Genomic DNA, 20,994 nt, shown 5'->3' on the forward strand with positions numbered 1-20,994 from the left:
CTCCATTGGTTCAGTTGTCTATAAAATTCCCTTAACATCACAGGAACTGGGACAGTTCAACTCCCACCTACAACCTGGCCCTCCAGTGCTTGAGGTGCCTGAATCAACCTTGCTTTCCTGCAGATGTGTGTAAATTGTTACTACAATTTTTTGGAGGATTTTGTTTGTATTTCACATGAAGGCAAGCATAGAGCCCTGGGGTAGGTGGAATGAAAACTCTGACATGGGAATTACACTGTCAGTATCAGAATGCTGACACCTCTGACCTGGGATGATTATCAAGAGACTATGTACACTCTAATTGTAAGTGGGCTATTGAGACAGTATAACCAGCTGATGTTTTGCTGAAAAAAGTAAACCTGCCTTTTTCTTCTGCACAGCTTCCACACGGTCCTTGAAGGTACTGAAGAATTCATCCAGTAGCGAGTGGAATGGTGACCCGGGGAAAGGCACCTTCCAGGACTCTGATGAGTGCAGCCTGAGCAGCAGTACTCAGAGCAGCAGCTGCCACACCACCGAGAGCATACAGGAGCCCAAAAATTCATCTCCGGATAAACACGTACAGAGCTGTGCATCCGACTTCTCTAATGTTCTTGTCAAAGAATCTGACATTCTCAGTGATGATGATGATGACAATGACTATCAGAGCCTAAAGAAGGGCAGCCCTACGCAAGACATTGAAATACAGTTCCAACGGCTGAAGATTTCTGAGGAACCAAGTACTGACTCTGAACGGGATCAGGCTGCTGAAAATGAGGAAGGAGATGGCTTCCAGACAGGAGAGCACCCAAAGCTGGTGCGTGGCCATTTCTGCCCAGTGAAGAGAAAAGTAAACAGCACAAAGCGTAACAGAGGAACTTTAATGGCAATGCAAGAACGTCACCAGTCCCTTGACAGTCACTCTGATGCTGCAACCCTGGATCTGAACTCTATTTTAGAGAGAGAATTTAGCGTCCAGAGTTTAACATCTGTAGTTAACGAGGACTGTTTTTATGAAGCTGTGGAGAGGCATGGGAAATCCTAGCTTTCAAAGCACTGTATTTAAAATACTCATTTGAATTCCACATAAAATTCAACAAACTTAGTTTGCTTTAAAACTAGTAACTTCATGGAAGCTGCAGGAAAACTACTATCTGATTTTGTGCACTAATACATTTTTTCCAGAAAAACAGCTGTAAAGGATTCTTAAGTTATTTTAATTTATTGTGGGTCAAAAATAGATTAAGTTGGCCAAGGTCTGTAAATTAGTTCATCCCTTTCAAGCAGTTATTAAGATGATGTAGTGTTCTTGGGGAGGGGAAGGGAAGGATGTCCTCATTAGTATTTTATGTGGAAAAGGTGCTAGTGAGTGGCAGAGGGGATTACAATGGAAAGTAGCATTGCAAAATGAATTTTTCAATACCTTGGGCATTTTATTTCTTTGGTTTTCATTTTTGCTTTATTTAAAGCAGAATTAAGTTATTTTAATGTGTTTTAGTGCACAATAGTGCAGAAATTTCATTTTTGTAATGCTGTTTATACTTTATACATATGTGTAAATACAAAAACAAAGCTTGGCCTATAATCTTTTATTTGTCTGTATTTTTTATTTTCTCTACCAGCCTGTACAGTAAAAGACAAATAAGTATTGTACTTAGCCATGTTTTCTACTTTTTATCATGCTGCTTTTCTCTAGTTGGAGCTTTAAATCCCAAATTCTTTGCTTCTGCATAAATGAGAAGAGTATTAACAGACCTTGAGGCAATCTGTGCACTTTATCCTCCTTTAAGCAAGTCACTTGAGTATATTTATACAAGAGTTTTGGCTTTTTTTTTTTAAATTACTCTGCACAGTAGGATGTTCCAGGATAAAAAGAGCACAAAAACTCAAACACCATCTTACATGTTGAAGTATGAAAAGTATTTTTTCTTACATTTCAATAACGCACCTTCATTCATACAAAACTCTATTTTAGAAGTATCCCAACTTAATTGCATGTCTCACAACATACCTTGTTCTTGGTATGTGTTCTAGGCATTTCCCTGAAGCAAAAAGAACGGGTAGGCACCTTGTAACTGGACTGTTCTTTCGCTTTTCTCCACAGCTGAATGGAATGAATAAATAAAATGGGAAAGCTCACTCTCTCTCCACCACTTGCTCAGAAGTATTTCTTCCATACCTGCACAGATGTAGGAATATATAAGTTTCCTTTTACTTAATCAACACCTCTAAATCAAGGAGACCACCTCTTCTATGAAGAAAGGCTGAGAGGAGTTGGGGTTGTTCAGCCTGGAGAAGAGAAGGCTCCAGGGAGACCTTATTGTGGCCTTTCAGTACTTAAGCGGGGGCCTATAAGAAAGATGTGGACAAACTTTTTAGCAGGACCTGTTGCGATAGGACAAGGCGTAATGGTTTTAAACTAAAAGAGGGGAGATTTAAATTAGATACAAGGAAGACATTTTATATGATGTGTGATGAAACACTGGAACAGGTTGCCCAGAGACGTGGCAGATGCCCCATCGCTGAAAGCATTCAAGGTGAGGTTGGATGGGGCTCTGAGCAACCTGATCTAGTTGAAGATGTCCCTGCTTATTGCAGGGGAGTTGGACTAGATGACCTTTAAACATCCCTTCCAACACAAACTATTCTATGAGTTAAAACAAATAAAATCAGTCTGCTGCTGATTACAGCTGTTACAGCTCATTTTCCTCTTCAGTCTGTTCGGGCTGCTCACTACTTCTAAGTACATTCCTCATCTTCTTCTTTTGCCTCAGGTCTTCTCTGTAATTGTACACAAAAAGGCCTGGGTCTTCATCACACATTTTCCTGTATGTATTGCACAGATTTCTAAACTGTGACATGGAGAGCTGAAAAGGACGCAGAGTTGGATCAACATTTGCTGTCATCATCAGCTGTTCTGTTCTTTTCAAACGTCCACTTTCAGGAAACAAGGTCCTAAAAGGTGTCGAGAAAAGACAAACAAATTCAAACAACTCAGACAATTCAGTTTCCCTTAAAAGTAACAGGGTCCTCTTGGGAATTTATTTAATATAGGTTTACTATTAAGTATGTCATTATTTTAGCTCTAGCACTCTTAATACAGCTCATTATCTAAGCAAATGGAAACACATAAGAGCCCTTTTTCTGCAAATGCAAATTATAACAACATAGGAAAGCATATACATACATTGTACGTTAAATGCATGTATGTTCATGTTTGCAAACATTAAAAAGAGCTTTGGGTATGGATACAGTCACAGAGCCTTCTTAGAATTAGCCTCATATTTAGAGAGCAACAACAAATTAAACTGTGCAAAACAGATCAAATCCAAACCATGTGACTTTCTTGCACGCTGTTTCATTCCAATGGGAATAATACTGTTATCACTTGTCATTAATACTGTAATTCCAATGCCAGAAAAAAAGCCAAGAAGGAGGAAAGGAGTATTTAATTATGATTCACTTTTTGATATTTAGAACTTGTAGAATGTGCCAGGAGTCCTAGCTTTTGTTTTCAGCTCTGTCAGTTTTCATGGATATTCCTATCAGTTCATTTACTCTGTGGCCAGATGTGTTAGCACCTCCCTCTCTCAAGTTCCCGAATTTTAATGCATAGTATTAGTTAAAGTGATTTTTAATGTCTTGTAAAAATGCATACTACAAAGTGCAAACTATTGACAGTACTAGCTCTTACTAGCAGTAGTTCTCAGTCTACAACAGATCAGGAAGGCAGAAAATTTGCATGTGGTTGACGTGCATCTCTGAATTTTCAAATTATCTGCCTCTGTCATACATACATAAGACCTAAAAATGCTGTGCATCTAATACAGTAACACCCTCCCGCCCCACCCCCCACCAAGCCTCCAGATGATATGTTGGCTGGACAAGGTAGTCAAAAGGCTTTCTGTAAGTCTTGGTGGGCAAACAGAATACAAAGTTAAGAAAGGGTTTAAAATGACAGGAGAAGGATGGAACTTCTGGGAACAACGTGGTTTCAAGTATGTGCTACTCAAAGCCTTGGTCAAAAATGTCCCCATTAGTTCACCACCTAGGTCAACAAGGTTAAAACGAATCAATCTTTATTTTGGTATCCCTCCTTAAGTTACTCACTCCTTTGATTTGGTAGTTAAAAGATGTACCTGGAGCCAAAAGTGTTTAACCACCTTTTACATAGAGACTATGAACCATCTTAGAAATGTCCATGAACAGCAACTCAAACGACAATATTTTTCTTCATGGACTTAATAGTTTAATCTCATATGCCATGTCTCTCTGAGATCCCAGAATTTACACACAAATGTAAACTGATTCTATTACCTTATTTTTATACAGTATACGCAATAGATAGATAGATACCTTATACAAACTTAATAGCCTTATTATATACCAAAATTTGCTATTTTTTTTCAGGTCAGCTAAAGAATAAGAGGATTGTGTTTCTTAGTGGCACACTAGGGCTAAAGTATGATAAGCTGCTAGGGAATACATGATGTCCAAAAGTTCAGATTCCCCCTCCTTGCCTCAAAAGAATGTAGAGCAGTTATTAGCAATTTGAGATTACACAATAGTTGGGGTTTTTTTAAAACTTTGGCAGAAGTATTCTACATAATGTAGATAAGCTGATTGCATGTACCTTCTGCTTACATTGTCAACTGAAACTCTTCTTTCACAAAAAAAAAAAAACAAAAAACAAACCCTACCCTGTGAATCAAATACAAACCTATCCAGAGTTCAGATAACTCATTTTCTAACCACCTCCAAATGCACACTCAAACCTTAAGGCAGGCAAATGGTACTCATTTTAGGTCAAATGTCTGCATCCCAAACATCAATGGCATGCGTTGTCTCAAGCGGAAAACCCAAAACTAGAGATAAAATTCTATGTTCACCTTTAAAATAGTGACATATAAGGCTTGTAGTTCAGTAAGGTGGCATCCACCCTAATTCTAGACTGCATCACGGCCAAAACCATGCCCAGTAAAACTGAACTAGCCCAAGCTGCAGCAGCATGCCTCTAGTCAGAACAGCAGCTCTGTCACACATTCTCCACTGATGAATGCTGAGTTTTCCCCAGACCAAGTCAGACATGTGGCTATCCTGGAGTTTTAACAGGATCCTTGGTGAACAGACTGCAGGTTTCTTGCATCAGTTAGAGAACCTAGTAAATTCCCTCAGTAAGACATGGGGATTTTTAAAGAGCCAGTAAGAACTCCCTGAAAGAGCAAACACAGAAGAATTTGACCTTTTGACATTATCCCCCAAAAAGTAAAATTTCCCACAGATTATGTTCTCCCTCCTCACGCTGCCATCTTTGGTTCTGAATTTTGAGACTTTCATTTTTTAACTCAACCAACAAATGCTGTAGTTTTTGTGGGTTTTTTTGGTTTAGTGTTGGTTTGTTTTTTTTTTTTAGTTTCTGAGCCAGTCAAAGTATTGGGAAGATCACCAATTTATCCTAGTAATTTTAACAACTTCAACTGCACTAACAAAAATGCACAATAATTACTATATAATTACAGCAGAAAGAGATTCACCTCACATTTTTGTCTCCAGAAAACATTCTGAAATGGAAAGATGTGATGAACTATGATGACAAATTTAAAATGGGAGGAATAAAATCAAATTCATAGCTACAAGTGTTTCTCAACTGATTTAGTAGCTGACGCATTTACAGAAACATTATGTGAGAATTTTTTATTCAAGATCCTTACTGAATTCCGCGGAAGCAGTATTTTCTTCTAAACTGAAAAACACTTCGAACCACTTTTTCTACTAGCTCGAACGGCTGCTGTATCTTTGGTTGCACCAACGGAGTGAAATGCACCACAGCCACATCCACCTATACAGAAAAGAAAGACAAATTTGAGTAGATATATTCCTCTGAGACACACTCTTTCTAAGTTAACTGGCTAGACATCAGGAAACAGGCAGAACATAGGAAGACATTATTGTGACAGGTAACACAGCTGTGCAGTGACTAATGTCATAGTATTTCAATATAAAGATTTGGTTTAACTTTCAAGGCCCTACAGAATTTTAGTCTGTCTTAGTTATCTACCTATTTCCAATTAGTTCACATGCCATTAGTACTTTTTTCCCCATGGCACTTCCTCCATCTAGAACAACTTCTATGTAATCTGTGAAGTAATTAGCACTTCTTTCTTCAGATCCTTCCACAAGACAATTCTGACATGATACACAAATTAGACAATATTTGATATACAGGCTGAAGGGCAGCTGGAGAAGATTGGTATTATAATTAGCAACCAAACCCATTCCCTATATGTTTTCTGTTGCTCTAGGGCTTTTCTAAAATGGTAGCCAAGGAATTACTTTTCTACATATTAAGCTTTTAAAATTCAAGTCTATTTAAAGGAATGGTAGGTAGAAATAAGTTTGCATTCAGTTCAAGTGACCATACAAGTCTATCATTTGCACTGCATATCACAGTTCATCCAAAATTATATTTGAATGATTCTACAAAGATTTTTTTCAAGCTTATTTTATTCTTTTATAGTTCTAAAATAAGCCTGGTTCACAGAACAGTCGCTTTCCCTGTGTCTGAAAACAGAATGAAGTAACATCATTCCTTCAATGTACAGATATAGATATATATAAAACACAGACTTCTGTATTACAAAATACAGGCTGGGCTAAAAATCCAGTTCTGCACAACACTGAATAAAGCAGTTCATCTTCCAAACTAGATATCACGAAAATAAAAATGAAAAATTTCTGTGGAGGAACACACTGAAAATTTGTATGATTTGTACAAGTACTTGTACTGAATGACTACAAAATTTTTAAGTGCCAGGCTTTTAAAAATATTCAGTCTCTTATTAAAAAGATTAAAAAAAAAAATCTGCTAATACGATGGACAATCATTCATCTTTTTAAAAGGTCTGAAAGTCAATATTGGCATTCATAGAACGGATTCTATGTGGCATTAAATTGAAGACGTGTGACTTCTGATGGAAATAAAAGACACAGTCAGACCAAAGAACAGCTGCTGTTCTAAGCACACTCTCAGTGCACCAATTGTTTGAGAAAACCCACAGCAATAGAGTACTTCAAAAAATGATGTTTATCTACATTTTTGTCAAGAAATAAAACAAGGTATTTCCCCCACAACATCGGGGATAAGAAAACCACCAGAGACCATTTGGGCTCTCCTAGTCACCTCAATTTTGCAGAACTGCCTGTAAGTGAGATACGAGGGCTCTTTGGGAGTTGGAGCTCCATCTTTAACAAAATTTCTAAGGAAAAGAAAAAAATAACACAATCTAGATGCAGTGTACAGTTTAAGAGAAAACCAGCTCAATTTGCAATCTCGAGGCCAGTGGGCAATAATTTCTGCTTCTGAAACAACACACAGCACTTCTCAGCATTTGTTCCATTATAGACGCTGTTTTCTTTGGACCCCAGGAAAGCTGCCTGGTTACTATAGCAACAGATACAGGGGAAAGCTTTTCACTAGTAATTGGCCACTCCTTTAAAATTATACATGCTATTTTTCCCTAAGCTTTTTAATATGCATAAAATAGAGAGTAGAATTATGAAGGCAAATAAGATACACAAGAGCACTTAAAATACACAAGTTAATTTGCTGATAATTTTATTACTAACACTTTTTTCCCCCCACCAAGTATGTTAGAAATATTTACAAAATAATACTCAATTCTTACAAAATAATGAGTACGAAAATTATTCAACTGATATATCCTGAACTGTCAATAGTACAGCAATTATTCACCCCTTGCTGTTTTAGTGTATCTGTACAAAGAAGGTTTATGGTCTGGTACGGTCGGAGGAACATGTGACAGTACAATTTAATTCAGAGAAGCCCGCTGCCTTGCTGATGAAATCAACACTGTAAATCAGAATAAGCTTAAATGAGACAATTTTTACTAATTGTTGACAATGAAGGTCTCATAATGGGCAACACAAGTTGAGACAATTTTTACTAATTGTTGACAATGAAGGTCTCATGATGGGCAACACGTATCTTGCAACAGGGCTATATTAAAAGCAAACCCACATACCCTTTTTCAAGCTGTAATTTACTCATAGGGAACTGAAACCTAAGCAGAACATATAACAACTTCATTAAAACAGACTGCTTGAGATCCTACTACAACAGTTCTAAGCCAGCACTTTCACCAACCAAGTGTTCAGTACCAGCATTTTATCTGTCTACTACAGACAAATGTTAGGTCTAACACCAGATACGTGTATCTCGTAGCAATCTTGTTCCAATGCAAGGGTTTCATTTTGGTTCACTTCCAGAAGAAAATAACTGTGCCACCACAATAACAGCAGTCATCTAATTCCTGTGTAAGCAGGAACTTTGTAATAACTCCGTTGACACTAGGCTCACAAATAGGATCACAGAAAACTGTAAGTCAGGTACAGACCTATGGGTATATCACAGCTGCAATCAGTGAGACTTTTCTCCTAACTTCTTGATTTCACACACCAACTTGTCGAGGCCACTTCTCCCATGTACTCCAGTTACCATATAAGCCTTATTAGTAGCTTTATTCCTTCATTCTTTTATACAGATTCGTACAAAGGTAACAAATTATAGGATGACCTACAGAAGGCTAAGGCTGTCAAGAAGAGAGAAGCAAAACCTGTAGCTGAATAGAAATGCCCTGCTGTTCCAATTACGGCTTAAAATAATGGCATAGTTCTTTCCTAGGAAATTTAAACTCTTAATAAGATTATCTGTGATAAAAAAAAAAACAACAAAAACAAACCCAAAACAACAACAACAACCCACAAACAACAAAGTTCTCCGGCCTCTGGCTCTCAGTTCAACTTAAATGAATCTACCCTCCCCCATCACCCTCCAATCCGTAAGTCTACAGAGTTTCTGGATTCTCAAGATTTTACTCCTTTTAATCACTGTTCACAATTTTCATCATAGAACCTGGATATTATTATGTATTTAGGACTAAGGGCCTCCATGTGTTTTTCTCCATAATCTCTCTGCTTTCCCTTACTGAATGTTTGTCAAACAAAACTCATTAAACAAAGTACTCCTTTATTCTCTGCTAGATGGAACTAAGAGAGGGAACAAACAGCAGTAATGCACTTGCTGCAGAGAAGAGGAAAAAAAAACCCAACATTCCAAGAAATTTTGTTAATACATGCCAGTGCAGTTTTACAAGAGAAGGGATAGTTCCACTCAAGAGAAACTGCATTTTTCCAGGACATCTACAGTGAAGAAAACATCTCAGACCTCCCATCCAGCAGTAAGTGTTACACAAACAGGAATGAAACATAACTGTATTTTTTATTACACTTGCAGTGCTTATACGTGAATTTATCATGCCTTTAATGTGGCTCATCCCATTAAATGTAATGTATGACTACCATTTGCAGTGGTTTGCGTTTAGGTTTGCATGTTTGTATATACTGAAATTTTAAAAAGGAAGCAATGAAAAAGGCTAACTCAAGATCCTAATTATCTGTTCCGGAATATGCTTTTGAATGAGTTTTGAGTTATCCAGACATGTTAGTTCCTTCTGTAAAAGGAAGTTAAGCCATCCTTCCCATGGGCCTGATACAGCAAATGATATCTATTTGCCAAAGCAGCTCTTCACAGTCTGAACAAACTGAAGGGATTTGGAAATAGGCAGGTCTTTGAAATAAGATTTTAAAAATGAGTAGCTGTTAATATTCTCACCTTAACTATAAGCATTTTTAATACATATATGCCGGACAGAGTTAGGACATCCTCGAACAATTACCTGAACGAAGTACAATACATAAATTAGGGGATTACTTGTTACGGAATACCACTAAAGACTGATGATAGAATATGTATTGATCAAAACCTTGTCCTATGTATAATGAATTGAAATAAGAGTACAATGCTACAGATATTTTGTGTTCCATTTATTTCAACTTTGTGTCCTATTATTATGGCTTTTCAAAAAAGTTCTAATGTTAAAGATCAGTTTTAATATTATTGTTCATATTTAGATAGAATGTCTTAGAAAGCATAATCCAGACTGAGGACTGCTCTTTCTCTATCACTCTGATAAAAGACAAAACCTGCCAATTACACAGCCCCACTCAAATGGCAGGACAACATTTCTAATCCTCATCACAGAGGTTTCAAACCACTGTTTCTCATCTCCTATCCCAACAGTGCAGCTGATGTAACAGCAACAGCTCTGTCTTCCCAGGTGCACAGTTACCATACTGCCTAAATGTTCTCATCTGTCAAATGAAATTTGACTCTTTATGCAAGAATAGCGGGGGGGGGGGGGGGGGGGGTTAAACAGTTTTTAAAACTGCCACTTAATAGCAAACTTGCAAATTACTTCAGACAGATAAGTGACTGCTTAAAAAAAGTGCACTTGCCCAACTGAGTTGTTCCCTATCAGTGTTAAAAACAGTATTTTATAGACGAAAGCAGATCATATTAGCTCTTACGACTTGCTCAATACTGATGCTTTAAGTCAAGGACTGGGAATCACTGACTGAAAATATTGATTTAGAAAAGTCACATGTGACTTAATTGTGAAAATACCGCAAAAAATAAATTCAATCTTATTCTCCTTCAAAAACATGAAATTTCATAAAAATTATTAAACAAAAGAACAGACAACATGAAATAAAGGGCTACCTTTAACTATACTTTAAACAAAAGATAGTATTATCAATGTTCATTGTTATAAAATAGTCCACAGGAGCTGACTAAAGCCATCAACACACTTAAGGAAGGTACTTGAAGAGTACAATATATTTCCTACCACAGCATTTTTCCACAATGACTTCTAATCTGCAAGTTTCTAATGTTCCATTGACAATGTATATTTGTCTAGTAAGCCTGCAATCTGTATACTATTACCAAAATCAACTCCAGTGAAAGAAGCTTTGCTTGATGACTTGCAATCACGTATGGAAGGGCAGCAGTTCCTTCTTACAAGCAATTCTAAAACACTGTCCGTTTGCCAACATTTATGTTGAAGTACCTTGTGTACAGCTGCTCAGCTGCTCTCATCTGCTGCAGGGTCATGTTCATTCAGATAGCTCTGATTTTAAATGCAAGCTTTTTTTTTGTTCGCTGATATATTTTCTTTCCCCCTCATACATCTCCCACCCCCTCTTCCTCCCTGTTACACAGAGGGCTACAGCCTTGGCTACGAAACTACCAACCAGTTACACTCGTTTACAAGAGAGAAACGGGCAGACAAAAGGTGACAGCAGATAATCATCATGGCATCAGCAAGCCTGCAGTTCTTTGCTTTTATTCTGGCTTTGTTCGGTGTCTTTGGAGATATCACAGCCACCTTGCTACCAAACTGGAAGGTAAATGCAGATGTTGGTTCAAATATCATAACAGCTATAACACAGATGCAAGGACTTTGGATGGACTGCACATGGTACAGCACTGGGATGTTTAGCTGTACCCTGAAATACTCCGTTCTCTCTCTCCCCATCTACATCCAGGCTGCACGGACCACCATGGTACTGTCTTGTATCCTATCAGCCTTTGGGATCTGCATCACTACAGTTGGAATGAAATGCACAAAGCTGGGAGGGAACACTGACAGCAAAAGTCACGCTTGTTTTGCTGGAGGAATCTGCTTCATTCTTGCAGGAATCTTTGGATTAGTACCAACATCCTGGTATACAAGAGAAATTATTTCAGATTTTCTGGACCAGACCATTCCAGAGAGCAGTAAACATGAACCAGGAGGAGCGGTTTATACAGGATTCATTTCAGCAGGGCTTCTGCTTATCGCAGGTGTGATCTTCTGCACTTCCTGTTTTAAAAAGCAGCAAGGAGCATGGATTTACCCTCCAAAGCAGCACCATTTCCCATCCACAGAGGAGGAGAGCAACACAGGTTACAACCTGAAGGACTATGTGTAAATACAGTTATTTCTATCTATTGAGGCTTTTTTTGTGCTAAATGTAGTTTGATTTTTTCAAAGAATATATAACATTGCACTTCACTTTTCTTACATCTGGGTTGCAATTATGTTTAAACAAGATATTTCATTTATAGCGGCATCCACAAAAAGAATGAAGTAGGAAACAATGCATAAGTCTGCTACAAGAGTACTTTTTTCTGTTGATTTTTCAAACCATTCTTTTTGGCTTTCCAAGTATCATTTATTGAAGAAAAAGGAACTACTTTAAAACATAACTGACAGTACAGTTAATGTACTGATGGCTTGTTACAGCAAAGATGCTTAAAAAACAACTGCTTTCTACTTCGCAAATCAGACTATCAATAACATACAATGTTTTGTAGTGTATCTTACTTTTTTATCTTTATTTTAATTATGATGCAAGGAAAAAAACTCCAACCACTCTCTGTCCAAGCAGCCCATTCAATGGTTTTTAAGTAACACATCTGCCTTTCATTTTCAGTTTTCAATTGCCTTGGTAACTAGATTTCTTTAAAAAAAAAAAACCACACACACCACCACAGACACACACACACAACCCAAACCAAACCACACAAAAAACCCACAACAAAACCCCATAGCCCCAAACCTTAGCTGCATTGTATATTCTGCATATCAGGCTGAAGAATCAGCAGTACCATTCAGATCTTGCCAAAAATGGCCCTCCCGCCCCAAACTGCCACCTGCTGTGGGTTTCATTCATTATTGTTAAAGAAATGTCTACTGGGCATTCACCAATTGCTACTAATCTATCACTACGGAATGAATGTTACATTTGAGCAGCAACACAACAACAGAAATGTAAGCATGACTATGAAAACACCTGCAAACTGTAACACACAAGATACAAACTAAATATCTATATTGAAGAAAAAATCTGAAAGCGTTCTGGCTTACACTTGCTCAAAGTAGCTTTTAACAGTTCAAATAATACAGCTACTATTTATTGTCTTCTATGTTTCTGGCCTTCTAAATGAACTTTATGAATCCTTTTAATTATTCCAGTAGGGTTTGTTTCAGGCCCACTCGCATGTATTCTGTTAGTGTAAAATGCAATATACAATGGTGATAAAGAGACAGCTTCTTCATTTACGTTTATTTTCTTAACCCCCTTATTTTGATTAATAATCTTAGATCCTTTAACTTTGTCTTTCAACACACAGATTTTGGGTTGTATTGGTCATTGGTAGAGTATGTTCTATGTAAATTCTGTGGTTCTGTGATTCTGTGAAATGCTTCCCTAAACAAGAATCAGATTGCTGTTAATTTGCTAGCATGGGTGATGGAATGAAAAGGGGATATGATACAGGCCTTGAAGTTTAGGAATATGATAATGCCGGATAAATCACAGAAATCACAGAAATCACAGAATGTTAGGGATTGGAAGGGACCTCGAAAGATCATCTAGTCCAATCCCCCTGCCGGAGCAGGATTGCCTAGACCATATCACACAGGAACGCGTCCAGGCGGGTTTTGAATGTCTCCAGAGAAGGAGACTCCACAACCTCTCTGGGCAGCCTGTTCCAGTGTTCGGTCACCCTCACCGTAAAGAAGTTTTTCCTCATATTTATGTGGAACCTCCTGTGTTCCAGCTTGCACCCATTGCCCCTTGTCCTGTCAAGGGATGTCACTGAGAAGAGCCTGGCTCCATCCTCATGACACTTGCCCTTTACATATTTAGAAACATTAATGAGGTCACCCCTCAGTCTCCTCTTCTCTAAGCTAAAGAGACCCAGCTCCCTCAGCCTCTCCTCATAAGGGAGATGTTCCACTCCCTTAATCATCTTCGTGGTTCTGCGCTGGACTCTCTCTAGCAGTTCCCTGTCCTTCTTGAACTGAGGGGCCCAGAACTGGACACAATATTCCAGATGCGGCCTCACCAGGGCAGAGTAGAGGGGGAGGAGAACCTCTCTTGACCTGCTAACCACACCCCTTCTAATACACCCCAGGATGCCATTGGCCTTCTTGGCCACAAGGGCACACTGCTGGCTCATAGTCATCCTGCTGTCCACTAGGACCCCCAGGTCCCTTTCCCCTACGCTGGTCTCCAACAGGTCTGCCCCCAACTTGTACTCATATATGGGGTTGTTCTTGCCCAGATGCAGGACTCTACACTTGCCCTTGTTATATTTCATTAAGTTTCTCCCCGCCCAACTCTCCAGCCTGTCCAGGTCTCTCTGAATGGCTGCGCAGCCTTCCGGTGTGTCAGCCACTCCTCCCAGTTTGGTGTCATCAGCGAACTTGCTGACAGTGCACTCTATTCCCTCATCCAAGTCATTAATGAATATATTGAATAGTACTGGTCCCAGTACCGACCCTTGAGGGACTCCGCTAGACACAGGCCTCCAACTGGACTCTGTCCCACTGACCACCACTCTCTGGCTTCTTTCCTTCAGCCAGTTCACAATCCACCTCACTACCCGATCATCCAGACCACACTTCCTCAGTTTAGCTGCGAGGATGCTGTGGGAGACCGTGTCAAACGCTTTACTGAAATCGAGATAGACCACATCCACAGCTTTACCATCATCTATCCACCGGGTAACATCCTCATAAAAGGCTATCAAGTTGGTTAAGCATGACTTCCCCTTGGTGAAGCCATGCTGAGTGCCCCTAATGATCCTCCTATCCTTGATGTGCCTAGAGACAGCACCAAGAACAAGTTGTTCCATCACCTTTCCGGGGATGGAGGTGAGGCTGACCGGTCTATAGTTACCCGGGTCCTCCTTCTTGCCCTTTTTGAAGACTGGAGTGACGTTCGCTTTCCTCCAGTCCTCAGGCACCTCTCCCGTTGCCCACGACTTAGTAAAGATGATGGAGAGTGGCCTAGCAATGACTTCCGCCAGCTCCCTCAGCACCCGTGGGTGCATCCCATCAGGGCCCATGGATTTATGGACGTCCAGAAAGTCTTTCAATAAAACCAACTGCTATTTATTTTGCATATCTATATACAACTTTCATTTCCCATATTATTAGCCCAAAATTCACTAAAACAGTATGAAGGGGCCTTAAAATTACAGGTTTAGTTTGTTGGAAAAAGTAAGATCTTCTGTTATAGCATTTGAGGAGTGAAAAGTTTTATGCATCTAATATGTAAAGAGTCTTTATTCTAACATACATAGAATGGAATTACGTCTTTTTTGTATTACTACTGTTATGTAGCCATTTTGAGTTTCCTATGTATTCATCAAGGAGCTTGTTTTGTACTGTTCCCAATGCTAGTATCAGCAGTTATTCAGCATTGCAGAGACTTAACTATGACCAAAAAGCCAGATTTTCTTTGCTCAGACACAATGCTGTGCAGCACCATTCCATTCCACAAACCAGTGTATTTTACGTCTCAACATTCATAGGTATTGTTGAAATAATATTCATTCATTGAGCAAATGAGGTTAACAACTGCTTCCCAAAAACATACATCTCCACCTTCAGTAAGGGTTTTGACATGACACTAAGCCATGATCATTGCTATGTATGTGAATTAAAACTAACATTTGTAAAATAAGAACCAAAGGCATTTTTACAGAAAGGCATAAGAAAAAAAGTAATAATTGCATACTATGAGCAAAATGAAGTACTCATGGGTTACAGGAGCAGAAAATTTTTCTTCCTAAAACTTCATACAGAAGTACCTGAATTTTGTATACCTACGAAACAAAAATCAAGCACTGAGCCACTTCATTCACAATATGCTGCAAGAGCTTTCCAAGAAAACACAGATTCTATCAGGAACAATAATACCTAAAACCAAAACTCAATCTATGGCTAAAAGAAACAGGGACAAAACAAAAGATCAACCTAAAACAGGAGTTTGAAGGAAACAAAACACAGTGAAAACAGGTGCCACGTCTGCCTGAAAAATTTGTACTTTCTGCTTTTGCAATATAGACAATACTTGTTTTAACTCAAAGAAATATAGTCAATAAAAATATGCTTGCCTTAGTGGTACTGCCTTTTTTATTCAACAGAGCACCAAATGACTGTAAGATTTGCTTATATTAAGACATTTGTCACAACTCTGTAAGTTATCTCTCTCCCAGTCAACTATGGCCTTTTCAGTACAGGAAAACAGGAAAATCAGTTCTAGCTTCCCAGTTCCAAGACACAGTCTGCACAAGACTTTTGACTACACTAGATCTACTACGCCCTCGAATTGTATCCACCATTGAGAAACCACCACCACAAAACTGGAATTTTGGCCTTACTGAACACTATTTCACATATTTAACAGAGAGATGACATCCTGAAATTATTTTTTCTTCAGCTAGGAGACAGGAGAAAAAAAAAAACAAACAACCCAAAAACACAAAGCAAAAAATAAGATGTTTTAAGCATAGTCCTTTTTCTTCACAACAGACTGCTGTCACAACTAATAATTTAACATGTTTGAACAGTTACTTGCTCAAAAAATACTACCAGAATTTTAAATCATCACCAGAGTATGCCCAGATACAGGCCTTAAAATTCACGGTGATAAAAGAGAGAGAATGACTTTCCAAAGGTTCTCAAGAGAGAAGCCTGAAGAGTAAAAAGACCAAGAGATAAGACTGTGATAAGGGGGAGGAGAGACACATTGATGAGCTGAACCAACCAGTTTAGAGGAACTTTCAGAAGTTGCAAGTTCATTTGTGAAACAGAACAGATTTCCACGTGCATTCAGGGGAAACAGACCCCACTTAGTGTCATGCACACATTTTTTTTAAAAAAAAGAAGATACATTCTTGACAAAATGCAGTTTAATTTATTAATTCTTGATTCCTGTCATCATAATGGCTATTAAAAAAAAAACAGTGGCAGTAGATAAGAGGACAGCAAAGAGACTGTTCTCCTCTACTCACTCAAGAGCAGATAGGAGAGAGAAAAGATTGTTAACTTTTTTTGAAAAAGGCAGTGGGATGAAGTGCTAGAGTGAATAGGAGGGAGTTAAATACGCTGAGGATGAGTAGGGTGAAACATAAAGATTATAGGCATGGTAAAATCAGAGATCTTTCACAAAGATGACAAATGAAAAACTTATATTTATCAGGGTCGTTCAAAAGACCCATCAAATTTTCTAGGCACAATTCCCAAACTATTTATAAATGCAAACTGTAAAACAGCAGGCTTTCCAAACAGGCTACAATCCTAGCAGACTACCCTGTCATGAAATCCTAACCTCGCTCTCCAGAAGCACCCAAAGAAGTATGCTGATCTTGCACAGAGAACTTAAAAGTCAAAGTCAAGTTCTGAGGAATCAAAAAGAAAAGCATCTTCTTGAAGCAAGCATGCTTTGTTTACAGGAATATCACATCACTCCACTTCGTATTATGGAGATGTTGAACTAGAGCACTCAACTGTGTTCCTTACTCAAAATCAGACATATTGCTTGACTGAAAAATTAACAAAAAACCCAAAGAAATACATCAAAACTTACCTCTGGCTTTGGAACAAAGGCTTGACCCGGAATTACGAAACAGTTTTCAACAGTGCAGAGATGCTGAGACATGATGGACAGTCTGCTACGTTGCTTACTTCCTGGATTAGCTGTAAGCCTCTATTGAAGAATCAAAACATGAATCAGTGAAACTGAACTCACCAAGTGGTCAGTTACATTAAAGCTTGATTTTCAGTATAATCAAAGGCAAAGACAAATTAAAAAAACACTTAATTGTTAAGAACTCACATCAAAGTTTATGCCCCGTTCATCTAGAATTCTTTTCTCCAAGGTAGCGGCATTTTACTAAGATACCATGCTAATTTACAACCTCAGTCCAGCAATCAAATGTACATGAAAAGGAGTTCCTTGAACTTTTGCAGAACTTAATGAATATCAAGATAATTTTGTATGGGCACAAGAGAAGACTAAAACTCTTCTGACTGCAGGATTCAAACCAAACATAACACCAGCTGACAGTATTCCCACATCCTTTCCTTCTACTGTTCTATCCAAATATCTTTTTTTTCTCCTTCAAGATGAAACAAAGCTCCATTAAATCAAAATCAGATAGAAGACAAATTTTCTTCTTTATTAATTGGTCTACACTTACAATATATGCAAGGAAGTTGGATCTACTTCACATACATTTAGAATACCTAACAGTAAGTGTATTTAATACTTAAAGCTCAGTTTAGTGATTCTCTGATTTTCCCAATAAATTTCTTACAAAGATTATCAAAAAAGTAGCCTGGACAGAGGTTTTCTACACTTTCATGACCTGGCAAGAAACACGTTCCGTGTGTTTTACTATTACAAACAAGATTCACATAATCATAGAATCGACTAGGTTGGAAGAGACCTCTGGAATCATCAAGTCCAACCTTTGATCTAATACCACTGTGTCAACTAGACCATGGCACTAAGTGCCACATCCAGTCTCTTCTTAAATACCTCCAGGGATGGTGACTCCACCACCTCCCCGGATAGCCCATTCCAACGCCTAATAACACTTCGTGTGAAGAAATTTTTCCTAATGTCTAACCTGAACCTCCCCTCCCACAGCTTGATTTAAACATAAAAACCACCCAGTAAAACAAGTCTGAAATGGTAAAAAACATTACACTAACCATGCAGAAATAGAATTTTGAAGGTTCCTGTTTTATTTACCACTACCTTAATAAAAAAATAAAAGATGAAAAGCAATTTGCATATCTGGTAACATCTGTACATCATGTAGCTTCAGATGAAAAGCCTACTCATGAAATGTTGACATGCTTATTAAAACTATCCCTGAAAAATAAAATTAAACCTATTGCTGAAGTGTTACAATTCTTTTTAAACAACCCTCCTGAAAGGAAGTTTAAGTATTAGCACAGAGCAAATAAAATACTTTTCAACAACTTTTCAGAAAGAAAGCCCAGTGATTCTTTTTGCCTACATCAGCATGTAAAATGACCTTTATTATTGTTCCAGAGGAAACCCATTTAAAAAAAAAAAATATCTATCTGCCATCATTATTATTCTCTGAAAAAAACAGGCTGGAAAGTCTAACAATGCAATCAGACATGCACTTCCTTAACCTCTGCAGTGGAAATGAAACAGATCTCATGACAACGCTTGTAGTCCTTCCAATGCCAATTCAAACAAGCCAGTCTTCCCACGAAAACAATCCAGCAAGTCTCGGGCGGTTTGTTCCTGCTTCTCAGGTACAGAAAAGATAATGTAACAACATCCAGCTCTGGGCAGTAACAGTTCCACTGTTCCGCTGTTCCATTAAAGCACTTCAACCACATCAGCAGGTACATACCTGTGTACGGCACTGCTCAAGGAACACAAAAATGCTGAGAATATACTTCTATGACCTGACCTATTTTTGTAGGTTTTTCCCCCTCAGGTCTCAAAATTTTCTTTCTTCCTGCTTTTAAAATATGGATAGCATCTGAAAGTGCACTAAGTAAATCATGCAGCAGTTCAGCTAACTAGGCATTTTGCATCTGCTATTAAAATTTTAGCAAGGCATGAAGCAAAACAAAGATTCTGAAGCCTAACCTGGAATACAGTCAAGGTAGTAGTTGACATCTCTCCCAATGCTGCTCACTATCAACCACTCTCAATGACTACCTCAGGAACAACTATTTGTTCTGTTGTTCAGTAAGCTATACCATACAATTGTGTTTCTCATAAACATGTATTAAAACCCCATTACCAATGAATCTGCAAAATTTGTCACAGGAATTAACCTACAATTTCACGAATTTAAACTACAGAGAGACAAAATGATCTGCTCGACACTTAAAAGTGTCATTTTCACTGCTGCGGATATCTGGCCTTATCCTCCTTAACAGACCTCAGAATTCAGTATATAACATAACTGCTGGTTCCCATCAACAATTTTAATCAATGTAATCAAATCATATTAGAACAGAGTGGTCCGTAGTAATAGGTCTGCACTGACATAACTCATGCCCACGTAGCTGTGCTACAGGGAAACAGAAAGGCAGGAAACTATCACCAGCAAGAAAGGCAAAAGTATTTTCCACCTGTTATACTAGCAAAAACAAGCTTGACCACAAATAATACAGCATGCTGCTTCATGTTCTTACTGTTAACATGAAGTTATCCTAATTGGTTATAAAGCACATGGCTCCATTCCATGACAGCATTTTAACCTTCTGGTGAGCTCATGGCATATATACTGAGACTTTCTTTGATATTTAGGCTCTCAGCTTAGGAACACCCAGTGAGGACATCAAACTTTTGAGTATAAGACATTTTCCTTTCAAGAATATAAATCCACAGACACATAAAGTATCAGTAGCAACTTATTATCTGCATTACACTGTTTTCTGTCTCCTGGTACTGAATATGCCTGTATATGCCAAATTACAATGGCTAACTTAAGCAACTCCAGAGGCCCAGAAAAAAAGACAGATGTTGATTATCATCCTTTCTCCTAATCATAAAACAAAATAGTCTCTCTCAAATGAGTTTTTCATTATGTCAAATCAATTATGGAAATGCAAACCAGAAACTATGAACAATTCTGTCTTCAGTGGAAGATCTGTGTTTAAATACATGTAAGAACAAGAATCAAGAGATCCCAGAATGCAAACTCAACAACAGTTAACACTGATTCATTGCATGACCTTGAACAACATATTAGATTTCCCAGTGTTTCTAACTTCTCAGCGTTCTAAGTACAAGGAACTTAAGAACGCATGGTATTTTGCATCTCATTGAGCTATACTGGGTGCAGAAGCACTATAATCTGCACGTCACCAATGGCGTATGCAGCTGGTTACAGTTATATAAAGTACAGAGTGATTTATGCTTTCACCCAGTGCTAGGCCAATGTTTTCCCTGCTGTCACAAAACTTCACATCTTACCCATCATCACTTTGCTTTTTACATCATAGTCCATTAGCCATCTTTTGAAACAAGGCCTCATCTCAAATGACAAGAAGTCCTTCTGGAAAACAGATCTGGATTTTTTAATGCCTGAAACCACCTAAGCTCACAACTGAATTAAGAAATCTAGTTTATTTCATACTAAATGTTTGTCCCTGGTGTTCTCTAGAGCCACCTACTGGAAATACTCCAGTACTTGTCTTGAATCTTGATTACTGGGCTAGAGTAATGACAGCACAATATGGTTTTCTATGATCC

The 20,994-nt window shown here is 38.2% G+C and overlaps 3 protein-coding genes across 5 annotated transcripts in view; 2 read left to right on the forward strand and 1 right to left on the reverse strand.

The window, feature by feature from the left end:
- TIAM2 (TIAM Rac1 associated GEF 2) overlaps nt 1-1,592 on the forward strand; it is a 188,904-nt gene extending 187,312 nt beyond the window's left edge. For both annotated transcript variants that reach the window (XM_068406037.1, XM_068406029.1), the window contains one exon: nt 381-1,592. In XM_068406037.1, the coding sequence (XP_068262138.1) occupies nt 381-1,024 (644 nt within the window). In that variant the 3' untranslated portion in view covers nt 1,025-1,592. The remainder of the gene's footprint in view (nt 1-380) is intronic.
- The window catches only part of TFB1M (transcription factor B1, mitochondrial), a 30,201-nt gene continuing 10,053 nt past the window's right edge, over nt 847-20,994 (reverse strand). For both annotated transcript variants that reach the window (XM_068406058.1, XM_068406049.1), the window contains exons 6-8: nt 17,326-17,445; nt 5,691-5,818; nt 847-2,934 (exon numbers count right to left, since the gene is read on the reverse strand). In XM_068406058.1, the coding sequence (XP_068262159.1) occupies nt 2,673-2,934; nt 5,691-5,818; nt 17,326-17,445 (510 nt within the window). In that variant the 3' untranslated portion in view covers nt 847-2,672. The remainder of the gene's footprint in view (nt 2,935-5,690; nt 5,819-17,325; nt 17,446-20,994) is intronic.
- On the forward strand, nt 11,212-11,871 carry CLDN20 (claudin 20). Its single transcript, XM_068415268.1, has one exon. It carries the CDS (start codon nt 11,212-11,214, stop codon nt 11,869-11,871), a length of 660 nt encoding a protein of 219 aa, XP_068271369.1.

This window comes from Nyctibius grandis, chromosome 1, assembly GCF_013368605.1.
Source record: "Nyctibius grandis isolate bNycGra1 chromosome 1, bNycGra1.pri, whole genome shotgun sequence".
Taxonomy (NCBI): Eukaryota; Metazoa; Chordata; class Aves; order Nyctibiiformes; family Nyctibiidae; genus Nyctibius; species Nyctibius grandis.